Source organism: Dipodomys spectabilis, unplaced genomic scaffold (assembly GCF_019054845.1).
Source record: "Dipodomys spectabilis isolate Male_0828 unplaced genomic scaffold, ASM1905484v1 ptg000075l, whole genome shotgun sequence".
Lineage (NCBI taxonomy): Eukaryota > Metazoa > Chordata > Mammalia > Rodentia > Heteromyidae > Dipodomys > Dipodomys spectabilis.
The window spans coordinates 12,638,128-12,661,202 of NW_024870752.1; the positions used below are offsets into that span (position 1 = coordinate 12,638,128).

The 23,075-nt window shown below is 41.8% G+C and overlaps 1 protein-coding gene and 1 non-coding gene across 2 annotated transcripts in view; one reads left to right on the forward strand and one right to left on the reverse strand.

Annotated features, from left to right (window-relative positions):
- Positions 1–23,075, forward strand: part of Ipo5 (importin 5) — a 42,807-nt gene that overhangs the window by 17,380 nt on the left and 2,352 nt on the right. The window contains exons 7-24 of the mRNA XM_042682636.1: positions 298–420; positions 509–629; positions 4,474–4,561; positions 6,121–6,227; positions 6,870–6,994; positions 7,093–7,182; positions 7,272–7,445; positions 9,310–9,528; positions 10,829–10,912; positions 12,918–13,050; positions 13,139–13,260; positions 15,990–16,086; positions 16,412–16,584; positions 17,882–17,993; positions 18,078–18,133; positions 19,229–19,351; positions 20,809–21,028; positions 22,173–22,401. Of these exons, the coding sequence (XP_042538570.1) occupies positions 298–420; positions 509–629; positions 4,474–4,561; positions 6,121–6,227; positions 6,870–6,994; positions 7,093–7,182; positions 7,272–7,445; positions 9,310–9,528; positions 10,829–10,912; positions 12,918–13,050; positions 13,139–13,260; positions 15,990–16,086; positions 16,412–16,584; positions 17,882–17,993; positions 18,078–18,133; positions 19,229–19,351; positions 20,809–21,028; positions 22,173–22,401 (2,396 nt within the window). The remainder of the gene's footprint in view (positions 1–297; positions 421–508; positions 630–4,473; positions 4,562–6,120; positions 6,228–6,869; positions 6,995–7,092; positions 7,183–7,271; positions 7,446–9,309; positions 9,529–10,828; positions 10,913–12,917; positions 13,051–13,138; positions 13,261–15,989; positions 16,087–16,411; positions 16,585–17,881; positions 17,994–18,077; positions 18,134–19,228; positions 19,352–20,808; positions 21,029–22,172; positions 22,402–23,075) is intronic.
- On the reverse strand, positions 14,052–14,151 carry LOC122110192. The gene has a single exon (XR_006147845.1). It is a non-coding gene; the product is annotated as a small nucleolar RNA U13 (small nucleolar RNA).

Below are 23,075 nucleotides of genomic sequence, written 5' to 3' on the forward strand. Positions count from 1 at the left end.
CCGAATCCCATTCATTTTTAAAGTTGAATAATAGTCCATTGTGTATATACATGCATATCACATTTTCTACTTCATATGTTATCATGTTATTAACAGTGCTAAAATAAACATGTCTGGTTTACATGATTTTAATTCCTTTGAATATGTGCCCCATAATAAGATCATACAATACTTATGTGTCACATGAACATTAAGGTATGGATGTGGTTTTTGGTATGACAATTGAAAAGTATTCTTTTTTAACCACTTCATAGGAACATTTTGGTTGCTGAGTTTTTCCTGTTTTATATCTTCTAGGCTGTTAATGACTCGTGCTACCAGAATGATGATTCAGTCCTAAAATCCCTGGTTGAGATAGCAGATACTGTCCCAAAGTATCTGCGTCCTCACTTGGAAGCAACTCTGCAGCTAAGTCTAAAGGTAGGTTGATACTTGAGTATAGGTCTGCCCCTTAAGTACAGGTGATAATCTTAAGTAATAAATGCACACAAATCTGCCTTCTTTGTAGTTGTGTGGAGATACCAGCCTCAATAATATGCAGCGCCAGCTTGCCCTTGAAGTGATCGTGACCCTCTCAGAGACCGCCGCTGCTATGTTACGAAAGCATACTAATATTGTTGCACAGACGAGTAAGTCAAAGCTCTTCAGTGCTTATATGTAATGTAGTGAAGTTATTGGATGCACTTGCTGAGAATCAATGTGATTTCTCAGATTCATTGACAATATGAATGTCCTTTGAAAGTTAGATAAATCTGGGGAAATGCATATATGCATAAATATTAGGCAATAGATTAAAATAATGCAAGAGGGGCTATACCTGTAGTAGTAAGGAGCAAAGCTGAAAACATAGATAGTAATAGTACTTACCCATGAAGGTAGGCTCAGAGCACTGATAATGACATTAACCACCGCTCGCCTTGTTTTATAGTGCTTTACTCCAGAGTCTCAGTAAAACTTCCATGATGATTGTACTCTGGAAATAGCTGCTGTACAGTTTAGTTTTGCTAGGATAAGCATTTAGGACTAACCACACTAACCTAATGGTTTTCTCCTAGTCATTTCTTCATGGGTTTGTGATATCTGATCACAGAAAATGATAAGCATACCTTACCACATGGTCACGTTATAGTGGCACCTACTTTTTATTTATCTTACACTGCAATAGTGGTTAGAATTTTAGGACTTTCCAACTGAAGACACTCACTTTTTGTTATAATGACAAATAGAATTGGAAACAAATATTGCTCATTGGTTGGTTATATGTCTGCCAAAGGAGAAAAAAAAAAAGAGCCTGGGGCCCTGAGTTTAAGCCATAGTAGTGGTGCAAGAAATGAAAAGAATTGGGGCTAGGAAGGTGGCTCAGTGGTAGAACTCTTGGCCTTGCATGCCTGAGGCCCTGGGTTCGATTCCCCAACACCACATAAGCAAAAAGAAAAAAGCCGGAAATGGTGCTGTGGCTCAAGTGGTAGAGCACTAGCCTTGAGCTGAAGAGCTGAGGGACAGCGCCCAGGCCCAGAGTTCAGGCCCCATGACCAGACCCTCCCCCCAAAAAAACTATCCTGGGCTGGGAAGGTGGCTTAGTGGTATAATGCTAGCCTGGCATGCATGAAGCCCTGGGTTCAATTCCTCAGTATCACATATACAGAAAATGCTAGAAATGGCATTGTGGTAGAGTGCTAGCATTTAGCCACAACAGCTCAGGGACGGCACCCAGGCCCCAGGACTGGCAAAAAAAGGTAAAGAATGCCTACATGCCAAAAAATTATCACTTAGGAAAATTTACTAGGAAGATAAAAGATCTTGTAATATCAGACCTGACTTAGAATACCTAAGAATAAATCAGATAGCGTATTTAAAGACTAACAGAAGAAGTAAACATCTTCTTTTCACATCAGCCTATAGATCTATAGTTTCATAGGCTGGGGGTAGTGGGGGTCTCAGCAGTAGAGTTCCTAGCAAGTAAGGCCCCAAGTTCAAGGACACACACATACACAGATTAAATTCAATGTAATTTTAGTCAAATCCTAATTCATGGTCATAATAGGTTCTAAAAATTTTTTTTGGTGAATCATGGGGCTTGATCTCTGGGCTTGGGCGCTGTCCCTGCGCTCTTCAGCCCAAGGCGAGTGCTCTACCAGTTGCACCACAGCGCCACTTCCAGTTTTCTAGTGGTTTATTGGAGATAAGAGTCTCACGGACTTTCCTGCCCTGACTGGCTTTGAACCACAATCCTCAGACCTCAGCCTCCTGAGTAGCTAGGATTACAGGTGTGAGCCACCGGTTCTAAAATTCTTACAAAGAGTATAAGTACTGGAGAAGCTAGGGAGATTCTGACCGCGAATGCTTGCTCTCAGATCTGAAGATTTGAAACTGATCTATGATATAGATGTAGACAGTGGTATGAACAGAATAGGAGGAGTAAGATCAAAAGAGCACACCTAGAAGGTAACTCATCAGAGGTTGTTGGAATAAGCTGTTTGATTTTAAAGCAGGATGGTTGTGGGGAATGAGGATGTGGGGAGGTGGGGGAAGCAGAGACAACCCCAGTTATCTTAGTTAAAAATAGTTTGGAGCCAGGCTTGGGAGGCTCACACCTTAATCCTAACTATTCAGGAAGCTGATATCTGAGGGTTGTGGTTCAAAGCCAGCCCAAACAGGAAAATGGGTGAGACTCTTTATTTCCAGTTAGCCACTAGAAACCTGGAAGTGGTACTGTGGCTCAAAGTGGTAGAGTGCTAACCTTGAGCAGTAGAGCTCAGGGTCAGGGCCCAGGCCCCAAGTTCAAGCCCCATGACTTACAAAAAGAATACAATGGTAATTTGGAAGTCAAGCACTGGTGGCTCACACTTGTAATCCTAGCAACTCAGAAAGCAGAGATCAGAGGATCCAAGCCAGCCCAGGCTGAAAAGACATTGAGATTCTATCTTCAAATAAAACAACCAGCAAAGGCCAAGCAAAGGCATGGCTCAAGTGATAGAGTACCAGCAATGAGCAAGCAAGCATTTTGAGGTCAAGCCTCCAACCCAGGAAAATATTAAGTATAATGAAAATAATTATTTTTGAGGTTATTTACAGGTATATTATGAATATATTTTACAAGTGGGGATTAACAGTAGACACAAATAAGTTTATTTGCAAATACTAAATCCATATCTCTTGGCCAAGTAAATATGAAATTTAAAATGAAGTCACGAGCTGTAAATGACTGCAATGCTCAGTCACTGAAGCTTGGTGTCTAGAAAGTAAACAAGACTGATAAACAGAAGAGCTGAGGAACACTATGGATTCTTGCAAACAGTTGCAGGTGTGAGTGGTGTCAGAACATTTGACAGTCTCAGGATGGTGGAAAGTGTAGAGAGGATCTCAATACTTGGCTTCTAGGCATCCCCTGTCCACTGCAACAGCTGTAAAGAGCCTTTTGGTGATTTTTAGTAATACTGAAGATACTTTTAAGAATTACCTATGCAGTCTTTTGTTGTTGTTTTTTGGGTCCAGTCGTGGGTCCTGAACTCTGGGCCTGGGCACTGTCCCTCAGCTTTTCAGCTCAAGGCTAGCACTCTACCACTTGAGCCACAGCGCCACTTCCGGCTTTTTCTGTTTGTGGTGCTGAGGAATCGAACCCAGGGCCTCATGCATGCAAGGCAAGCGCTCTACCACTGAGCCACCTTCCCAGCCCTATGCAGTCTTATACTTGTAAAGGAGATGTAAAATTTCATCAAATTGAGGAGGGGGAAAAGTAGAAGCACTCAAAATGCTCATCAGCCACTGGACAGTGTGATTGTGTAATTGAACACTGGATTATTGAAAAATTCAAAAATTGACAAGGCATATACATTGTAACATAAATCTTTAAATAGTGCTATGCAATTGTATATAGTTTACCTGTATTTTAAGTAGAAATAATAAAACAATGGATTAATGATTGGCACTCACACTAGTGAGAGGAGGGGTAGAGGATGCAGTGGGATTTTGGAGGTTGATCAGAATTCCCAAACAAAACAGCCCAACATAGTCTGATACTTTAAAAAAAACACTAAAGCAGTTGTCACAAAAGTGATTTTGACCCGAGGTTGATGAGGAACCTAAGACTAAAAGGTGAGCTAATGTTCTGTCACCCTGTTTGAGAGGCAAAGCAAATCTTGTTCTTTTTTTTTTTTTTTTTTTTTGGTCAGTCGTGGGGCTTGAACTCTGGGCCTGAGCGCTGTCCCTCAGCTCTTCAGCTCAAGGCGAGCGCTCTACCACTTGAGCTACAGCGCCACTTCCGGTTTTCTGATGGTTTATTAGAGATAAGAGTCTCACGGACTTTCCTGGACTTTCCTGCCCAGGCTGGCTTTGAACCGGGATCCTCAGATCTTAGCCTCCTGAAGAGCTAGGATTACAGGCGTGAGCCACCAGCACTGGGCTTGTTCTTATTTTTAATTGGTCTAACAAAACAGGCACAGTCCTCTGGTGTGAACTGATTATTTGCTTTAGTTCCTCAGATGTTAGCTATGATGGTTGATCTGGAAGAGGATGAGGACTGGGCAAATGCTGATGAACTAGAAGATGATGATTTTGACAGGTAATGCACACTTGACTGGGTAAAGGTGGCTGGATAGGACTGTGCCCAGCTCTCTACTGCTGTGTTCTCTATAGAGCTGGAAGTTAAACTTTTCAACTTGGAATATGAAACACTTTGCCTTTCTATTGTTTTCATTTCTGTCTCACATCACTATTTTTTGGTGTATAATTTGAGTAAGTTTCATGTGTTCACTGAAAGCTTATAAAACATATTTTCTAGTTTTGGGTTTTAATGTCGGTGGTTTTGGGGCTTAAACTCTGGACCTGGGCACTGTCTCTCAGCTCTTCAGCTCAAGGCCACTTGAGCCACAGCGCCACTTCCAGTTTTCTGGTGTGGTTAATTGGAGTTTAGTCTCACAGACTTTCCTGCCCAGGCTGGCTTTGAATCGTGATCCTCAGATCTCAGCCTCCTGAGTAGCCACGATTACAGGCATGAGCCACCGCACCCAGCATTTCTAGTATTTTAAATAGTAAATAGTACATGAAACTATTTTGTAATGAAAGATAATTGCAACAAAAAAAACAATCTGTCTATTCTAAAAACTTTAGAAGCAAGGCACCAAGGTTCCAAGCCAGCCCAGGCATGAAAGTCTAGGTCTATGAGATTCTTAGCTCCAGTTAGCCAGCAAAGTCAAATGGAGTTATGGCCCCAGTGGGAGAGTGTTCACCTTGAGCAAAATACCTCAGGGACAACAGTCAAGCACTGAGTTCAAGCTCCAGGACCAGTACCAAAAACAAAAATTCACTGTGTGTGTTGGAATATTATTTCTGTAATCTCAGCAAAGACTAAAGGTTTTATTGAAAGCCCTTTCCCCTTGTTTTTGTACCAGTCCTGCAGCCTTGAACTCAGGGTTGATGCTGTCCCTTTGCTCAAGGCTAGTGCTCTACCGCTTGAGCCCAGCTCTATTTCCACCTTTAATTGGAGACAAAGAGTCTTAAAGACTCTCTTCTTGCCCTTGCCCAGGCTGGCTTCGAACCTCATTCTTATCTCATCTCTCTCCTCCTAAATAGCTATAACTAAAAGTGTGAGCCATCTACAACCTAACCCTTTTCTTTCTATATGATGGTTTTGTTTTTTTGCCAATCATGCGGCTTGAATTCTGGGTTTGAGCACTGTCCCTGGACCTCTCTGTGCTCAAGGCTAGCGCTCTATCACTTGAGCCATAGCACCACTTGCAGCTTTTTCTATGACAGACTTTCCTGTCCAGGCTGGCTTTGAATCTCTATCCTTAGATCTCAACTTCCTAAATACTAGAAGTATAGGCATGAGCCACCATCGACTAGCCTGTTTTTTCTTTTTTTTTTTTTTTTAACCCACACCTTCAATACCATACAAAAACATGCTTACACTATTTCTCAGTCTTATTTTAATATGTGCTTAGAGATTTTTTTTTTTTTTTTTAATTTTATTTTTTTATTGTAAAGCTACTATACAGAGGGTCACAGTTACATGAGTGAGGTTATGAGTACACTTCCTCTTGTGCTTAGAGATTTAGCCAGTACCAAGTGCTGTTTTCAGTGGATTCTGGGTGTTGACTGCATGGGTTTGTTTGTGTTTAGCAACGCAGTTGCAGGGGAGAGCGCATTAGACCGGATGGCCTGTGGCCTTGGTGGGAAGCTTGTACTGCCGATGATCAAGGAACACATCATGCAGATGCTTCAGAATCGTAAGCTGTGCTTCTTCATGTTCTACGAGAGCAGAATGTGGCTCTCTAAATCTTAAACACTTAGCAAATGCTAAGTTAGCAAATGCTGTTTTTAAAAATCAAACTTTGCCTATTTATAATGTTTAGCCTGACACATTTGACTGAAATTCTACATCATTTTTGGAACCATTATTTAATTTTTCCCTCCACAGAATTGGCATCATCGTATAGGGAAAAATTATTCTAAAGAAAATATGCAGATTTACTCAAACTTTAGGCAGAAACCTTAAAGATTTGAATAAGAGTTATTTTTATTTAACTAGTTGTACAAAGGGGTTTCAGTTCAACAAATTAGTTTATTTGAATGTGCATGAAATATTAGTGTTTGACTCATATAGTCTCCCTTCAATACTGTTTTATCTTGTAAAGAAAAGGGGCTAGGGGTGGTGGCTCGGGTGGTAGAGCATTTGTCTAGGAAGCACAAGGCCTTGAGTTCAGTCTCCAAGGAGTCTAACAGACACTTCTGTCCATTTTTCTAGTTGTTCAGTATGTAGGAAGTTTTGTTCTTTTCCAAATCAGAATAATTTTTAATTTTTCTACAAGCATGACATTGGTCATGTCCAAATTACTACTAGTCTTGTGAACGTAACTCTTTTTCCACAGCTGACTGGAAATACCGGCATGCAGGACTGATGGCCTTGTCTGCCATTGGGGAAGGGTGCCACCAGCAAATGGAAGGAATTCTAAATGAGATAGTAAATTTTGTATTGCTTTTCCTTCAGGATCCTGTAAGTACCAGTAGCTCTTTTGGTTCATAATTGTTACTCCTACTACACAAACAGTAATTTCTTTCCCTTACTAATGCAAAGGGACATTTTTATTACAGCATCCAAGAGTGCGGTATGCAGCCTGCAATGCTGTTGGACAGATGGCTACAGATTTTGCACCCGGTTTCCAAAAGAAATTTCATGAGAAGGTAAATGACATGTCCTCACATAACTCTTGTCAGTGTCAGAAGAGAGGGGTAAGCATTTCAAACGCACACCCATGTGCTTCTACTCCTAGGTGATTGCAGCTCTGCTGCAGACCATGGAAGACCAAGGCAACCAACGGGTGCAGGCCCATGCAGCAGCCGCCCTCATTAACTTCACTGAGGACTGTCCCAAGTCGCTGCTTATTCCCTACTTAGATAACTTGGTAAAACATCTGCACTCCATAATGGTACTTAAACTTCAAGAGGTGAGTTTTGAGATCCTTAAGCTCTAAGATTAGGTTTATTAGATGGAGAAGACCTGGTAAAAGAGACTTTTCAGCAAGACAATCAGGACAAGAGGTTTAAGGCAGGCAAAGCTATTTCCTGTACAAGAAATCAGGCTCAATCTGAGCATAGGCTAATAGAATCCTGAACAACATAGTATCACAGTTTAGTAAATTAATATATAGGTTGCCTGGAAAATAAGGCAAGGAATTATCTGAATTTGAGGATGAGCCAGCCTATGTTTTTGTTTAGTTTCCTTCTTTATTTTCAATATTGGAGTTTGAGCTGGGTCCTTATACTTGCTAGGCAGATGGGCTGTCATTTGTGCCATTCCTCCCACCTTTCCTGCTTGTATGTGCTTCGGGAGATGAATGTGAAAAACAGAAGATTTGGAAGCAGGATTACACCCATTGCTAGGGAGCTGTTCAAGCAAGAGATGATTCTCAAGACCATTTGTGGAGTTCAAACACCACTACCAAAGGAGAAAAAGATTGATCACGTGAAGCTCTAAATTCTTTCTGCCAATTTTAATTTAAAAGGTGGGGTTCTCCAGAAGCAAGGAAGAAATGTCAAACATTTCTTCTAACCACAGGGACAGAAATCAAGAATATGTGGCAATGATATCCCATTTTGTTTAAATAATCAGACTGGCTCTCCAAGTAGTGTTTTATTACAGGTTATATACAAGGATGCAACTTGACAACAATTGAGCAGTGTTAGTACAGCTGTGTGTGAACATTCTACTCTAAATGTGTGAGAGATGTGGATGAGAAAAGCAAAAATTGAGGCCCAGTTTGTTAAATACAAAGAGAGTGGATTAGTGCTGTAAAGATGAAGTGAAGACTAAGGATATAGAAAATAAAAACTTCACTCTATAGGCTGTTGGTATTAGATTCCCCAGGCATGAGCTTCCTATTAATTGCTATGAGAGTTAACTAATACTTAGTCTTTGTTATTGCTACAAAAACCGTAGTCCATAGCACTTGACTGGTCAAAGGATAGGGAGGAGCGGCTGGGAAGATGACTCCAGTGTTAGTGCTTGCCTTGCATGCATGAGGCCCTGAGTTCAGTTCCTCAGCACCACAGAAGCAGAAAAAGCCAGAAGTGGCACTGTGGTTCAAGTGTGTATGTAGAGCACTAGCCTTGAGCTGAAGAGTTCAGGGACAGCGCCCAGGCCCAGAGTTCAGGCCCCATGACTGGCAAAAGAAAAAGAAAAAAGGACAGGGAGGAGATAGCCAAAGCAATAGAAGTTTGAAACAAATTCCCAAGTATTAAGTGTCAACTCACACAGCAGATTAATAATATTATCATCCAGGCACTGATAATATTCTACTGAGGCTGAGATCTGAGGGTCTTTTTTCTGCCCAGTCAGAAAAGTCAGATTAACCACTTTGAAAAGCATAGGTGGAACCTGTAGCTCAAAGTGGTAGAATGCTAGCCTAGAGCAAAAGAGCTCAGGGATAGCACCCCGGCCCTGAGTTCAAACCAAGCCCTACAACCAACCAATTATTTTAAAAAATGAAGAAATATAAGAGATAATGCTTTGTGAATGCAAGAAAGATGAGTAAGACCAAGATTTGTACTCTAGAAACAGCTGTGCTTTTAAATAAGACCAAAAAACAAACAAGTAATGGGTACTAGGTTAGGGGGAGGAGCGGGAACTACATAAATGGTTCATCATAATTTAGTTTTTATGAGAATATACTGTAGTTTCTGCATTTTTAGCTTCTAGAAAGCTTCTTGCAGTTTAGAAAAACAAGAACATGGGGGGGGGGGGGGGTAGTGGCAACTTAAATATTTCTTCCAGTTTTTCATTCCATTTATTTTGTGCATCTTTTCTCATAGCTGATACAGAAAGGCACCAAGTTAGTTTTGGAACAAGTTGTGACATCCATTGCGTCAGTTGCAGATACTGCAGAAGAGAAATTTGTCCCTTATTATGATTTATTTATGCCATCCCTGAAGCACATTGTTGAGAATGCAGTGCAGAAGGAACTTAGACTTCTGAGAGGAAAAACTATCGAATGCATCAGCCTTATTGGTCTGGCTGTTGGGAAGGAAAAAGTAAGTGATTTATAGTCATGTGTTAAGTTTATTTTGTCTGCCCATGGGGCATTGAAGATAATGGAGATGTTTTGCCTTCTGGTAGTAAGCAAGGGTATTTTTCCTTCTCAGATTACTCCTGTTTTACATATAAGTAATTATCTGCATTTCTCAAAACTCAGTTATAGGTGCCAGTGGTTCACACCTATAGTCCTAAGCAATCAGGAGGCTGAGATCTGAGGATTGTGCTTCATAGCCATCCTGCGCAGGAAAGTCCATGAGACACTTATCTCCAGTTAATCACCAGGATATCAGACGTGGCTGGAAGTGGTGGAGTGCTAGCCTTGAGCAAAAGAGGTCAAGGAGAGTGCTCAGGCTCTGAGTTCAAGCCCCACAACCTGCTCCTTCGCCTCTACCCCCACCTGTATCCCCCCAAAAAAAACACACCTCAGTTATGCTCATAACTACCTTTTTCTTTCCCATCTACCATTCAGTCTATCTTTCCCAAGAGGCACATAGAGTTTGGTCTCCATGTGTATGTACTTGCTTTCCTGGTAAATCCAAAGGCATCAAGTGTCCTGGGAGGGAAGTGATGAACATCAAGAGCCATTGGCAGGTCTGTGGTTCTCAGCCAAACACCTCAGAGTAGTTCGAGCTGATCCGAAAGAACTTCGCATTGAACTTTTCCACCTGCCCCTTGTCACTGTCAACATGGAATTTCTCTGTGTAGTCTGTCCAAAGCAATTTCCAGATTCAGTTCTGTGAGATACTCAGACTATATTCAGACATGCACATGTCTCCACATCTGGCTTTTCACTTGATTATAAATGAAGATTGCCAGAACTACACAGTCAGTTGAACGTAAAATACATAAAATCTTCATGCTCTTAATTCTGTAGAGCAATTAAAAAAATTTTGGATAGATTTGAATTGTTTACTGCTTGAAACATATATGCCATTAGAAACATGAAGTATATTTTCCTAGAATAAGAATTAAGTTAGCTTCAAGAATAAGAATTTCTTGCTATAATAATTTTAATGATGGGGCTTGACTTGTGGGAAAAGTACATTCTCCCCTCTGTATTGTTTTCTGGTGGTTAATTGGAGCTGAGAGTCTCATAGACTTTCCTCCCAGGGCTGGCTTTGAACCGTGATCCTTACATTCCAGCTAGAATTACAGACAGGAGCCACCAGCGCCTGGCAAAAGTATAGATTTTGTTTTTGTAGCTTTGTTTAACACAAAAAACAAAATGAAGTGTGAGGAAGTGCCTCTGTGATGTGCTGCACACTGGTAACACTGCTCTGTCCATATGTTGTCTAGTTCATGCAGGATGCATCAGATGTGATGCAGCTGTTGCTGAAGACCCAGACAGACTTCAATGATATGGAAGATGATGACCCTCAGGTAAGCAGGCGAAGCTAGCTGCATTAGCTTTGGTCTGTGAATAGCACAGACTTTTTTCCAGTCTTGGGACTTGAACTAAAGGTCTAGCTGCTGTCCTTGAGCTTCTTTGTCTCCAGGCTAGCACTTAACCACTTTTGAGCCACAGCACCACTTACAGCCTTTTCTATTTATGTGGTACTGAAGAATCAAACCCAAGGCTTTCATGCATGCTAGGCAGGCAAACACTCTACTACTAAGCCACACTCCCAACCCAGTGTGACTGCTTTGTTTATACACTACTATTCACTCCTGCTTTTTGAGCTGAATTCTCTCAGTGTATTGTCAGTGTCTCCTGCTTTCTCTTTCTGTCAAGTTGTGTCGCTCTTGAGCTTTGTCCTATGCACACTCCCAAAACCAGTGACATTCAGTCATGGCTACAGACTTCCTGTGTGTACTGTGTAAATCTTCCAAGGTTCATTTATCAACCACTTACTGAATATCTCCACTCAGCTGTCTGTCAGCTCTTTGAGTACCACATGATGTGTCAGAAGAGAAATGCAGAAACTCAAAACCTGTAATGCTCTCTCTGCCTGTGAGCAGGTGTACATTTCATCAATTAGGAACTACACACACACACACACACACACCTGGCTAAATACATTTCTCAGTATGAGTCTCCTGATTAGTTCAGTCTTATGTCATAATCTTTTTTTTTTGGGGGGGGGGGGGTCCAGTCGTAGGGCCTGAACTCTGGGCCTGGGCGCTGTCCCTCAGCTCTTCAGCTCAAGGCTAGCACTCTACCACTTGAGCCACAGTGCCACTTCCGGCTTTTTTCTTTTTGCTTATGTGGTACTGAGGAATTGAACCCAGAGCTTCGTCCATGCAAGGCAAGTGCTCTACCACTGAGCCACCTTTCCAGCCCTTATGTCATAATCTTAAAGGTATTTCTAATGCCTGACATATAACAAGGTACTTACTAGTGTTACCATGCTGTTTCCCAGTAGTTAAAATAGGGAAACATCATTTTGCTTTTTTCTTTGTCCTAGCCTTGAACAAAGGGCCTAAGCACTGGCCCTGAGCTGCTTTTGCTCACGGTTGGCACTCTACCACTTGAGCCACAGCTCTACTTTCATCTTAATCATTTTGCTAAGGAAGCACATTCCTTTAGGTGCTTGCTTCTTTCCTAGGCAGTATGTGAATATGAAACTATACATGTACTTGCTATAACAGGTCAGTGGGGGTCCAGTGCTGAGTGGGGAGGGTGGGGTAGAATGGTAGGGGGAGAGGACAGGACCTGCTGTACACTGTGAGGAAGGTGGAGAGGACAGTGGCTGTTCCCTTTGCATCAGCCAGTAGTAGAATGCCTTGCACCTGGAAAATAGCCATGTATATTTGTTGAATGAATGAACATTTGCAATTAAAACTTTTTTTTTCTTTGTGCCAGTCTCCTGAGTAGCTAGGATTACAGGCGTGAGCCACCAGCACTGGCTTAATTAAGACTTCCTTTAAAGCAAGAGGTGGGAATTGTGTTTGTTAGGTTTTATTGACATTTATAAGTGGGATACCAGGCAGTAAGGAAAGTAGTTACAATTTCTTGAAATGATTCACGTTACTTGCTGGTCCTGTCCCAATGGATAAGAGTGTGTAGGATTTCATTACTGATTGGAATACATTAGTATGTGATCTTTAGAAATGCATTTATTAAAGCTGATGAACATAACACTAACATTATTTCAGGGGCTGGGAAGGTGGCTTAGTGGTAGAGCGCTTGCCTTGCATGCCTGAGGCCCTGGGTTCGATTCCTCAGCACTACATAAGCAAAAGGAAAAAAGCCGGAAGTGGCATTGTGGCTTAAGTGGTAGAGCGCTAGCCTTGAGCTGAAGAGCTGAGGGACAGCGCCCAGGCCCCGAGTTCAGGCCCCATGACCTGGACCCAAAAAAAAACAAACATTATTTCAATGACAGGGAATGACTTTGATTATCTTCCTTACTGATTGTTTTTAAATGTGTTTTAATTCTTTTCCCAGATCTCTTACATGATCTCAGCATGGGCCAGAATGTGCAAAATCCTTGGAAAAGAATTTCAGCAGTACCTTCCGGTGGTTATGGGCCCTTTGATGAAGACAGCTTCAATTAAGCCTGAAGTGGCCCTTTTAGACAGTAGGTGTCTTTGTAAGGACCGGTAACAGAGTTATAGTATTTGGCTCTGCAGTTCTTATATGCATTTATTTGTTTTCTCTGTTACTAGCCCAAGACATGGAGAATATGAGTGATGACGATGGTTGGGAATTTGTGAACCTTGGAGACCAGCAAAGTTTTGGTATTAAAACTGCAGGACTAGAAGAAAAATCAACTGCATGCCAGATGCTGGTAAAAAAAAAAACCTTTATTACCTTTCATGTCCTCTCCTTTATATACATTTTAGAAATGTTACTAAAAAAATAACTACAAGATAAATTAATTTATAAAGCTGTAAGGATATTCCTTTAAAAAGAAAATGCCTGTAATCCTAGATAATCAAGAGGCGGAGACCTGGAGGATCTTGTTTCAAGCCAGCCTAGGCAGAAATGTCTGAGAGACTAGATGTCCGAGTAACCAGCAAAATGCCAGGCTGGAGGTGTGTGTGGCTCAAGTAGTAGGATGCCAGCTGAGCAGACTAGCTTAGTTAGACTCTGAGTTGAAGTCTCAGTATAAATACAAAAGAAAAAAATATGGACTAAACCCTTCATTATCTTTTTTTGGTTTGGTGTGTGTGTGGTGTTTTGTTTTGTTTTGGTTTTTTTGGTCAGTTTTGGGGCTTGAATTCTAGGCCTAGGCACTATCCCTGAGCTCTTCAGCTCAAGGTGAGCACTCTACCACTTGAGCCACAATGTCACTTCCAGTTTTCTGGTGATTTATTGGAGGTAAGAGTCACGGACTTTCCTGCCGGGGCTGGCTTTGAACCATGCATGATCTCAGCCTCCTGAATAGTTAGGATTACAGGCATGAGCCACCAGCACCCTACTATCTTTAGTCTTAATAACCAAAGTGCTTTTAAGAATTGTTTAATTCTCTTTTGATAGATTGCAAAGCTCTCCTTTTTGTTCTGTTCACTATTGACATGATTTTTTCTAACGATTTGCTAACATTGTTCGAGAACAAGGGTTCTTTTTTTTTTTTTTTTTCTCATCAGGTAATGTGCCCACGTCGTAACAAGGTTAAAAGGGGGAGGCATATATCACGCAAGCGTGTGAGAACCCAGCTCATGAACTAGAAAAGGATCAGAACAAGGATTCTTATTTGACCCGGATGGCCTCTAATTCTTGATCTTTCTGTCTCAGCTTCCAAAGTGCTAGGATTACACACCTAGCTCTGAAAAGTCTGTGAAACTTATCTCCAATTAACCACCAAAAAAAAAAAACCCAAGTGGTACCATGTCTCCAAGTGGTAGAGCCACTCACTATCCTTGTGCAAAAGAGCTCTGGGACAGCACCCTGGCTATGAGTTCAAGCACCATGACATACAGACATACATACATAAGCCAAGCACTGTGGTTCACTCATATAGTTTCAGCTACTCAGTAGTCTGAAGCACAATAAGCCAAGTAGTAAGTAGCCAGTCTGGGAAATCTCTAAAACAATAGTACAAAATATTTACAAGATTTGCAAAGTAAGTAATATACTACAGTTACCTAAGTTGTCAGGTTTTTTTGTTTCTTTGTTGTTGTTGATGTTTTTTATTTGTGTCAGTCCTGGGTGCTGTCCCTGCGGGTTTTTGCTCAAGGCTAATGTTCTACCCGCTGAGCCACAACACCACTTCCAGTTTTCTGGTGATTAATTGGAGATGAAGAGTCTCACAGACTTTCCTGCCCAGGCTGGCTTTGAACTTCAGTCCTCAGATCTAAGCCTCCGAGTAGGGTTAGGATATAGGCAAGAGCTACCAGTACCCAGCAGTTTTCAGGTTTTGTGCTCTTAAAACCGACATTTTTTTTTATTTATTTATTTTTATTTATTTTTTTTTTGGGGGGGTCCGGTCGTGGGGCCTGAACTCTGGGCCTGGGCGCTGTCCCTCAACTCTTCAGCTCAAGGCTAGCGCTCTACCACTTGAGCCACAGCGCCACTTCCGGCTTTTTTCTTTTTGCTTATGTGGTGCTGAGGAATCGAACCCAGGGCCTCATGCATGCAAGGCAAGCACTCGACCACTGAGCCACCTTCCCAGCCCAAAAACCGACATTTTTTGTTTTAAATAGATTTTAAACTATTGAAACTTTTCCTTTTTTTTTTTCTTTTTCTTTTTTTTTATTGTGAAAATACCATACAGAGGGGTTACAATTACATGGGCAAGGTAATGAGTACATTTCTTACCAAGCATTGTTGCCTCCTCCTTTGTTTCCCCCTTCCCATCTCCCACCCCTCCCCCCATTGAAACTTTTCTAAATATCTCACGGGTAGTACCTATTCCAGCTTTTTTTTTTTCTGTTTTTAGAATATATTAGGTAATAATTAGGAGAGAAATACAATGAGAAATACAAGTTCTATTCCAGCTTTTTTTTTTTTTTAAGTATCTTCTAGTAGTTGTACAAAGGATTTACAATTCAGTCAGCAAAGCAGTTTATGAATACAATGTATTCCAGCCTTTGTTTTTTTTTGTTGTTGTTTTTTTTTTTTTTTTGTAGGACTCAAACTCATTATCTGATGCCAGTGCTTATTGACAGGTACCCTACTATCTGAACCACACCTCTAGCTTTAATTGCATTTTTAAATTGGCTTAGTTACACAGGAGGAGATTTCATTGTTAGTTAAATCTCCACACGTTTATACCTTATTCTAGTTGCTCCCTTTATCACACTAAAAAGAGCATTCCCAACAGGTGATTCCAGGATATCTATATTGATTTTAAAATTGAGGCTTACTTGAATGTCCTACTTGCTGCTTTAAATATAGTTGTACTCCAGTGGAGTTGGAATGTGATGGGGCCCTTGTTAACAAGAGCTGGGGATATCACTCAGTGCTGGTGTGCCTGCCTGTACCTGTAAGAGCTGTGTTTGACCTCTGGCACTGAAGGGATAATAAAAGGCTATAAATGGATCTTGATTGCTTTTCCAATGTTTTGGTTCTCAGGTTTGCTATGCGAAGGAATTAAAGGAAGGTTTTGTGGAATACACTGAGCAGGTGGTCAAACTGATGGTTCCTTTACTGAAATTTTATTTCCATGATGATATCCTTTGACCATGGACTGCAAAACATGGCTAGATTGGGTATAATTAACTTGTTACTTTGTGTGACCTGAAGCATACATCACCATATTGTTTGTGTTTACAGTAGCTGTAGGTGCAGGGATAATATACTCGTTCTCTGCATGTATTTTTATTCCTTTCACCTTGTGACAAAAATCATGAGAAAAGAAATGTGAAATGGGGCTGGGAATGTGGCTAGCATGCGTAAAGCCCTGGGTTCCATTCCTTAGTACCACATAAACAGAAAAGGCCAGAGGTGGTGCCTTTGGGAGTCATTTAGTGATTGTATTTCCTTAACACCAAAACGTGTTCGAGTGGCGGCGGCAGAGTCCATGCCTCTTCTTCTGGAATGTGCCAGAGTCCGTGGTCCTGAGTACCTCACACAGATGTGGCATTTCATGTGTGATGCTCTGATCAAGGCCATCGGCACTGAACCAGACTCGGACGTCCTCTCCGAAATCATGCATTCTTTCGCAAAGGTGGGAATACATTTTTCTTACAATATTTTCCCCTAACATTGGTAAGGTAGTGATTAATACTAGTTTTACTTAAGAAACTAAATGGAAGCCAGGGATTTTTAAGTATGGTATAATGTAAGTAATTGCTTTATTGAACGTTCAGTCCACTGAAGATATGTTAATGTTTTGTTTGTTTAGGAGTGTGCATTGGAGAAGTGGTAAGTCTGCCCTGGAAGGTCATAACCGCAGAGGGTCGGAGGCACTGTGAGTGCATTCCTTGGAAACAAAACAAATTCCAGTGTATTCAGTCCCACTACTGTACCCATCTGAACACTACTGGCAATTCAGGCTACTTTCTATCCCATTCACTGGCCCTGGTTGCCTGGTTTGTGCTGTCAATAGCTTCAGTTAGTCTACTGCAGAACTTCTTTTGGGGGTTGGGTCTTACTATGTGGCCCAGGCCAAGCTTGATTCTCCTATGTCAGTGTCTCCCAATCTGGATTACAGGTACATGCTACCATGAGCAACTTGGAAATCCCTCTTCTTTTCCTCCTATTTCCTTCTTTGTAGCTATTGCGTCCTTTCCCTACTCATCCACATACACAGTTCTCTAGCATGCTCCAAGGCTGTAAGGGTTCTTCCCTTTGTCATCATTTATATTCCTGCAGTTCAGTTTCTTCCCTTCCAGTGAATGCCTTCATGACTCCTCCCAAACCACTTGCCTCCACCCCACACACCTGCCCTACCCTTTCGGACACTTGTTACCCTCTGTTCAGTTCATGTTTGCACTGGGTTGAGGGCATAGGAATCTTGCTCTTTGGGAGCTGGCTTTGTCTTCTCCACCTTGGAATGCTCGAGAAACAGGATAATGTTCCTGGTACACATTTGAAAGGGATGTTTCTAACCTCTCTTCAAAAAGCTCTCCTCATGCCAGGTATGGTGGCTCACACCTATAATCCTAGCTACTCAGGAAGCTGAGATCTAAGGATCATGGTTCAAAGCCAGCCTGGGCAAGAAAGTCCATGAGACTCTTATTTCCAATTAACCACCAGAAAACCAGAAGTGGCACCGTGACTCAAGTGGTAGAGCACTTGTCTTGAGCTGAAGAGCTCAGGGACAGTGCCCATGCCCGGAGTTCAAGCCCCACGACCAATCAATAAAAAAGGCTCTTCTGTAACTACGTATCTATTTACTTAACCAGTCATCTTCTAGGATATTCAACTGCATCCCTATTTCCCAGTCTTGTGCCTTAATGCAAGGAAACTTTCAGTTACAATCCCTTGCCTCTTATGGGTGCTCTCTGTCTTGGACCCATTAGTGCATTGAAGTCATGGGAGACGGATGCCTTAACAACGAGCACTTCGAAGAACTCGGGGGCATATTGAAGGCAAAGCTTGAAGAACATTTTAAAAATCAAGAATTACGGCAGGGTAAGTTTGTCGTGCTTTTATTTCTGAGAAATCCTTGATATCCTTAGTGACCATTTATAAACATTTGTTTGGGTGTTGTTTTAGTTAAAAGACAAGATGAAGACTATGATGAACAGGTTGAAGAGTCACTACAAGATGAGGTAATTACTCCTGCACTTCATTTACCATCATTTGCATACAAGTTTTAAATGCGTTTGTTTCTGGTTCCTCCTACTTGCATTCTGACATTTGGTAGTCTTTGGCAGAAGGTGGGGGAATTTCATGTATTGATAGAATAAGTGATTTGAAATGAACTGGTCTTGGGTGCTATGTGTGTACGCTTTATTCAGTGCCTCATGCCCCACAGTGCAGGGCTTTCTTCACATGTGTTGCTCACATCAGCTGTTGGGTTTGGTACTGCTCTCGTCATGTTCAATATTAGTGGCCTCAGTTGGCACACTCAGCTGGTAGTTCTTGCCTCACAAGCATGAGGCCCTTGAATTCAAAGCCCAGGGCTATATTAAAATGAAATATAGAACTATGAATCACCTCACACACCAACAAGTGTTGACAGTCTGAAGCTTTCTTGCAGTGTTAAGTCAGTTCTCTTTTCATCCAATTTCAACTCTGTGGTTGCAACATCTGTGGCCCTCTGCTGGGCCAGCACTCGCTGTTCGGGTGCCTCCCTTGCCCGATGCCGCTGCTGCTAGGCTCAAGTCCCTAAGCTCCCCACCAAACCTACTCCAGAGTGAAGGAGCAGTGTCAAAAACCAAAAACAGACAATCAGATCCATGCTTAACCATCCTCCACTAAGTATATTCCAGGACAATCTTTGCAATAGTGTGATGTTTGTTATATCCTTTTTTTTAATTGATATGACAATCTTCAAGATTATTTTTATCTCTAAAATTTAGTCCCTAGATTTTTTTGTTGTTGTTGTTGGTTGTGGGGCCTGCACTCTGGGTTTGGAGCGCTGTCCCTCAGCTCTTAAGCTCAAGGCTAATGCTCAACCACTTGAGCCACAGTGCCACTTCTGGCCTTTTCTGCTTATGTGGTACTGAGGAATTGAACCCAGGACCTCATGCATACAAGGCAAGCACTCTACCACTGAGCCAGCTTCCTAGCCCCTAGTCTCTAGATTCTTGATAATATGCTCTTAAAACAGGAAAGAAATTTTTTTTTTTAATAACTGTTGGTACTGGTACTAGACATGACATTTTTAATTCATCTGAGGGTGAATTGTATTTCTCTTTTAGGATGATAATGATGTTTATATTCTGACCAAAGTGTCAGACATTTTACACTCAATATTCAGTAGCTACAAGGAAAAGGTGTTGCCATGGTTTGAGCAGCTGCTTCCATTAATTGTCAACCTAATAGTAAGTACTACCCTGTCTACCTGAGACTTTTTTTTTTTTACTTTCATTTTGTTCTAAAGGTGATGTACAGAGGGGCTACAGCTAAATAAGTAAGGTAATAGATAATGAGTACATTTCTTGTCGAACATTGTTACCCCCTCCCTCATTTTTCTCCTACTTTGCCTTCCTCCAACTCCTTCCCCCTTCCTGAGACTTTTTAAACTATAATGTATTGTCTTGTATAATAGAGTCTTGAAAATTGCTAATTACGTTTTCCATGGAGCAGTTACAGTACATTCTAAAGACATACAAGTGATTTTTCATTACTTCAGACTAGTATGCCCTTTTAAATGAACAGACACAGAATGACTACATTTTTTTAGTGTACCATAGAAAATTCCTGATTGTCACAGATTATGGATAAATAGCTTCTATGTTTGACTTTTGTTTTGTGGACTTTATTTGGAAACGATGTCAGGTTCATCATCAAAGTAAGCAGAACATACAGATCCTTCTTCCCCACAGCACTTGGCTCCCCGTTAGCATCCGCCCCCAAAGTGGTGCACTGTGTCACATGATGAGCTTGTGCTGACAAGTCGTGATAGAATGCCTTTATGTTTTCAGTTTTGTATTTTTGTCAGTGGTGGGGCTTGAACTCTGGGTCTGGGCACTTTCCCTCAGCTCTTCAGCTCAAGGCTAGCACTCTACCATTTCAGACACAGTGCCACACGTCCTGTTTTTCTGGTGGTTAATTGGAGATGAGTCTTACGGACTTTCTGCCCAGGCTGACTTTGAACCTCGATCTTCAGATCTCAGCCCCCAGAGTAGCTAGGATGACAGGCATGAGCCTGAGGGCTGCTGCTCACACCTATCATCCTAGCTACTCTAGAGGCTGAGATCTGAGGATCCTGGCTCAAAGCCAGCCTGGGCAGAAAAGTTCATGAGACTCTTATCTCCAGTAAACCACTCAGGAAAGAGCTAGAAATGGTGCTGTGGCTTAAGTGGTACAGTACTAGCCTTGGGTACAAAGATGCTCAGGGACAGTCCCCTGGCCCTGAGTTTAAGCCCCAGGACCAGCAAAAACAAAATTTTTAAAAAATGAATAATTAAGCCATCATCACATACCTGGAATGTATTTAGAAAGGAATAGCCACACATAACCTAGCTTATTGAATATCTCCCCCCCTTTTTTATATTGCTATATTTTATTATTTAGGATTATGCTTGTCTTCTAGAGAGTGTGGGGTGGCAAAATAGCTTCACCATATTGTCCAGGCCTGGCTTTAATCCATCCTGTTGGGTAAGAAAGGCATGGAGTCCCACACTGCACCTGCCTACTTTGACTTCCCTACAAAGTAGATTTGTTTACGTCACTGTTTGCCTTTGCCTGTGTCAGTTACATCTATGTAAGTAGTGAATATTTCTTGCCATTCCTAACGTATACCAGTCAACAGGTAAAACAATTTCTTTTTTTGTAGTGTCCACATAGACCCTGGCCAGACAGACAATGGGGCTTGTGCATCTTTGATGATGTCATAGAACACTGTAGTCCAGCCTCATTTAAGTATGCAGAATATTTCTTACGGCCAATGCTCCAGTACGTATGTGATAACAGCCCAGAGGTCAGACAGGCAGCAGCATATGGCCTGGGAGTCATGGCACAGTACGGTGGAGATAACTATCGCCCTTTCTGTACAGGTACTTTTGTTTATCCTCCTGCATGCATTTCATTGCAGACATGCTTCTTGCGCCTGCTTGGTTTCCTTTGTCATAGCCCTAAATATTCGCCTCTTCAAATACCTCCTTTATAGTGCTTAAGAGTTTATTCTTGAGCTGGGTGTTGATAACTCCAATGTGAGGATTGCAGTTCAAAGTCAGCCCAGGTATGAAATTCCATGAGACTCTTATCTCCAATTAACACCAGAAGTAGAGAGGTGACTCTTGGCTGTAGAACATGAGCCTTGAGCACAAAAGCTCAGGGATAGTACCCACGCCCTGAGTTCACACCCTAGGACTAGCACAAAAGGGGAAAAGAAAAAAACCCAGATGTGGATGGCTCACGCCTGTAATGGTAGCTACTCAGGAAGCTGAGATGTGAGGATCACAGTTCAAAGCCAACCCTGGCAGGAAAGTCCATAAGATCATCTCCAGTTAACCACCAGAAAACCAGAAGTGGTACTGTGACTCAAGTGGTAGACGCTCGCCTTGGGCTGAAGAGCCCAGGGACAGCGCACAGGCCCAGAGTTCAAGCCCCACACCAACAAAAAAAAATTGGAGTTTTTAACCAGGCACCAGTGGTTCATACTTAACAATCCCAGCTACTTGGAAAGCTGAGATCTGAAAATTGCAATTTGGAGCATGCCTGGGTAGACAAGAAATTCAGTTTTTAACCTCCAAATAGCCACAAAAAAAGCCAGAGGTGGGAGGTGTGGCTCAAGCAGTAAAGCACCAGTCATAAGCAAAAAAGCTGAGAGCTCAAGGCCTTGTAGAAATGGAAATGAAACCCAAGTAGAATCAAAGCCTCCTCTACTGTGGCCTTTCCTGGCAGTATCTCATTTGGAATTTGGCCCGTGGCCTTAGCAGAGGACTTTTTACACTCTAGGGAATAGAGGTCTTAAAACTTGAGTCCCCTTGGGTGATGAGCAGTGTTGTCGCTGGGCCCCTATGAGGTACTAGCACCCCTGACGAAGCCTGGTATCCCCCTTGCTCCCATTCTGAGCACAGAACTTCCTTTCACATTTCTCTATCCTTAAATAATAAGCAGATCCCAAATATAGTTATTCATATTCATTTGTATAAAAATGGGAGTTTTAACTGGCCTTTCTCGCAATGCTGCTTTCAGAAGCGCTTCCGCTGCTTGTGAGAGTTATTCAGTCTGCGGATTCTAAGACCAAAGAAAATGTCAATGCCACAGAGAACTGCATCTCAGCAGTAGGCAAAATGATGAAGTTCAAGCCCGACTGCGTAAACGTTGAAGAAGTCCTGCCACACTGGTTGTCTTGGCTGCCTCTACATGAAGATAAGGAAGAAGCTGTTCAGACTTTCAGTTACCTGTGCGACTTGATTGAAAAGTAAGCAGCCCAGTAATTTGTACTGCTGAGTTGTGTATGATGGAATTAAATTTAATAGTTGAGGGTACTGTAGAAAATGTCCTAAAGTTACCAAATACATTGTTAATGACATTATTTGACCCTCTAGAATTTCGGGGCTTTTTATTCAAAAAGTACATCAGCAGGCCATCACGAATCTGACTTCCAGCTGTGGTGGTATTTATCCTGTTTTAGGCCCCTGAGTATATCAGAGGTGAGCAACAGAGACTGAACTATAGGAGCTTCTGAGATCAAACCCGTATTGTTTGTGTCTGTTTTCTAAGTCTGCATTCCCCTGTTACTAGTTCACTCTTGGCTCTATCAATCACTGTTGTTATTGTTTTTAGCATGAATAAACCCAGCAAAACCACTGGACTTGCAGCAGGCCTATATTCCCCTTCATGATGCACAAGTGCTGTGCTAGTGCCTCCTCTGGCAGGTAGACACTGTGCAGAATAGGATAGCTGGCCTCCACCTGAAACCCGTTCTCCAGGCTGTTGGGTCATCTTAGAAGTGACTACTGTTACCCTCAGTGACAAAGACTACAATTCCACTTACATTTACCTGTGTTTTTCCTTTGCCGCTACCTGGAATTTATTTCCCCATTTACTCTTGAAATACTCTTTTTCTGGTTTTGTTTTTGTTTTTTGGTTTTT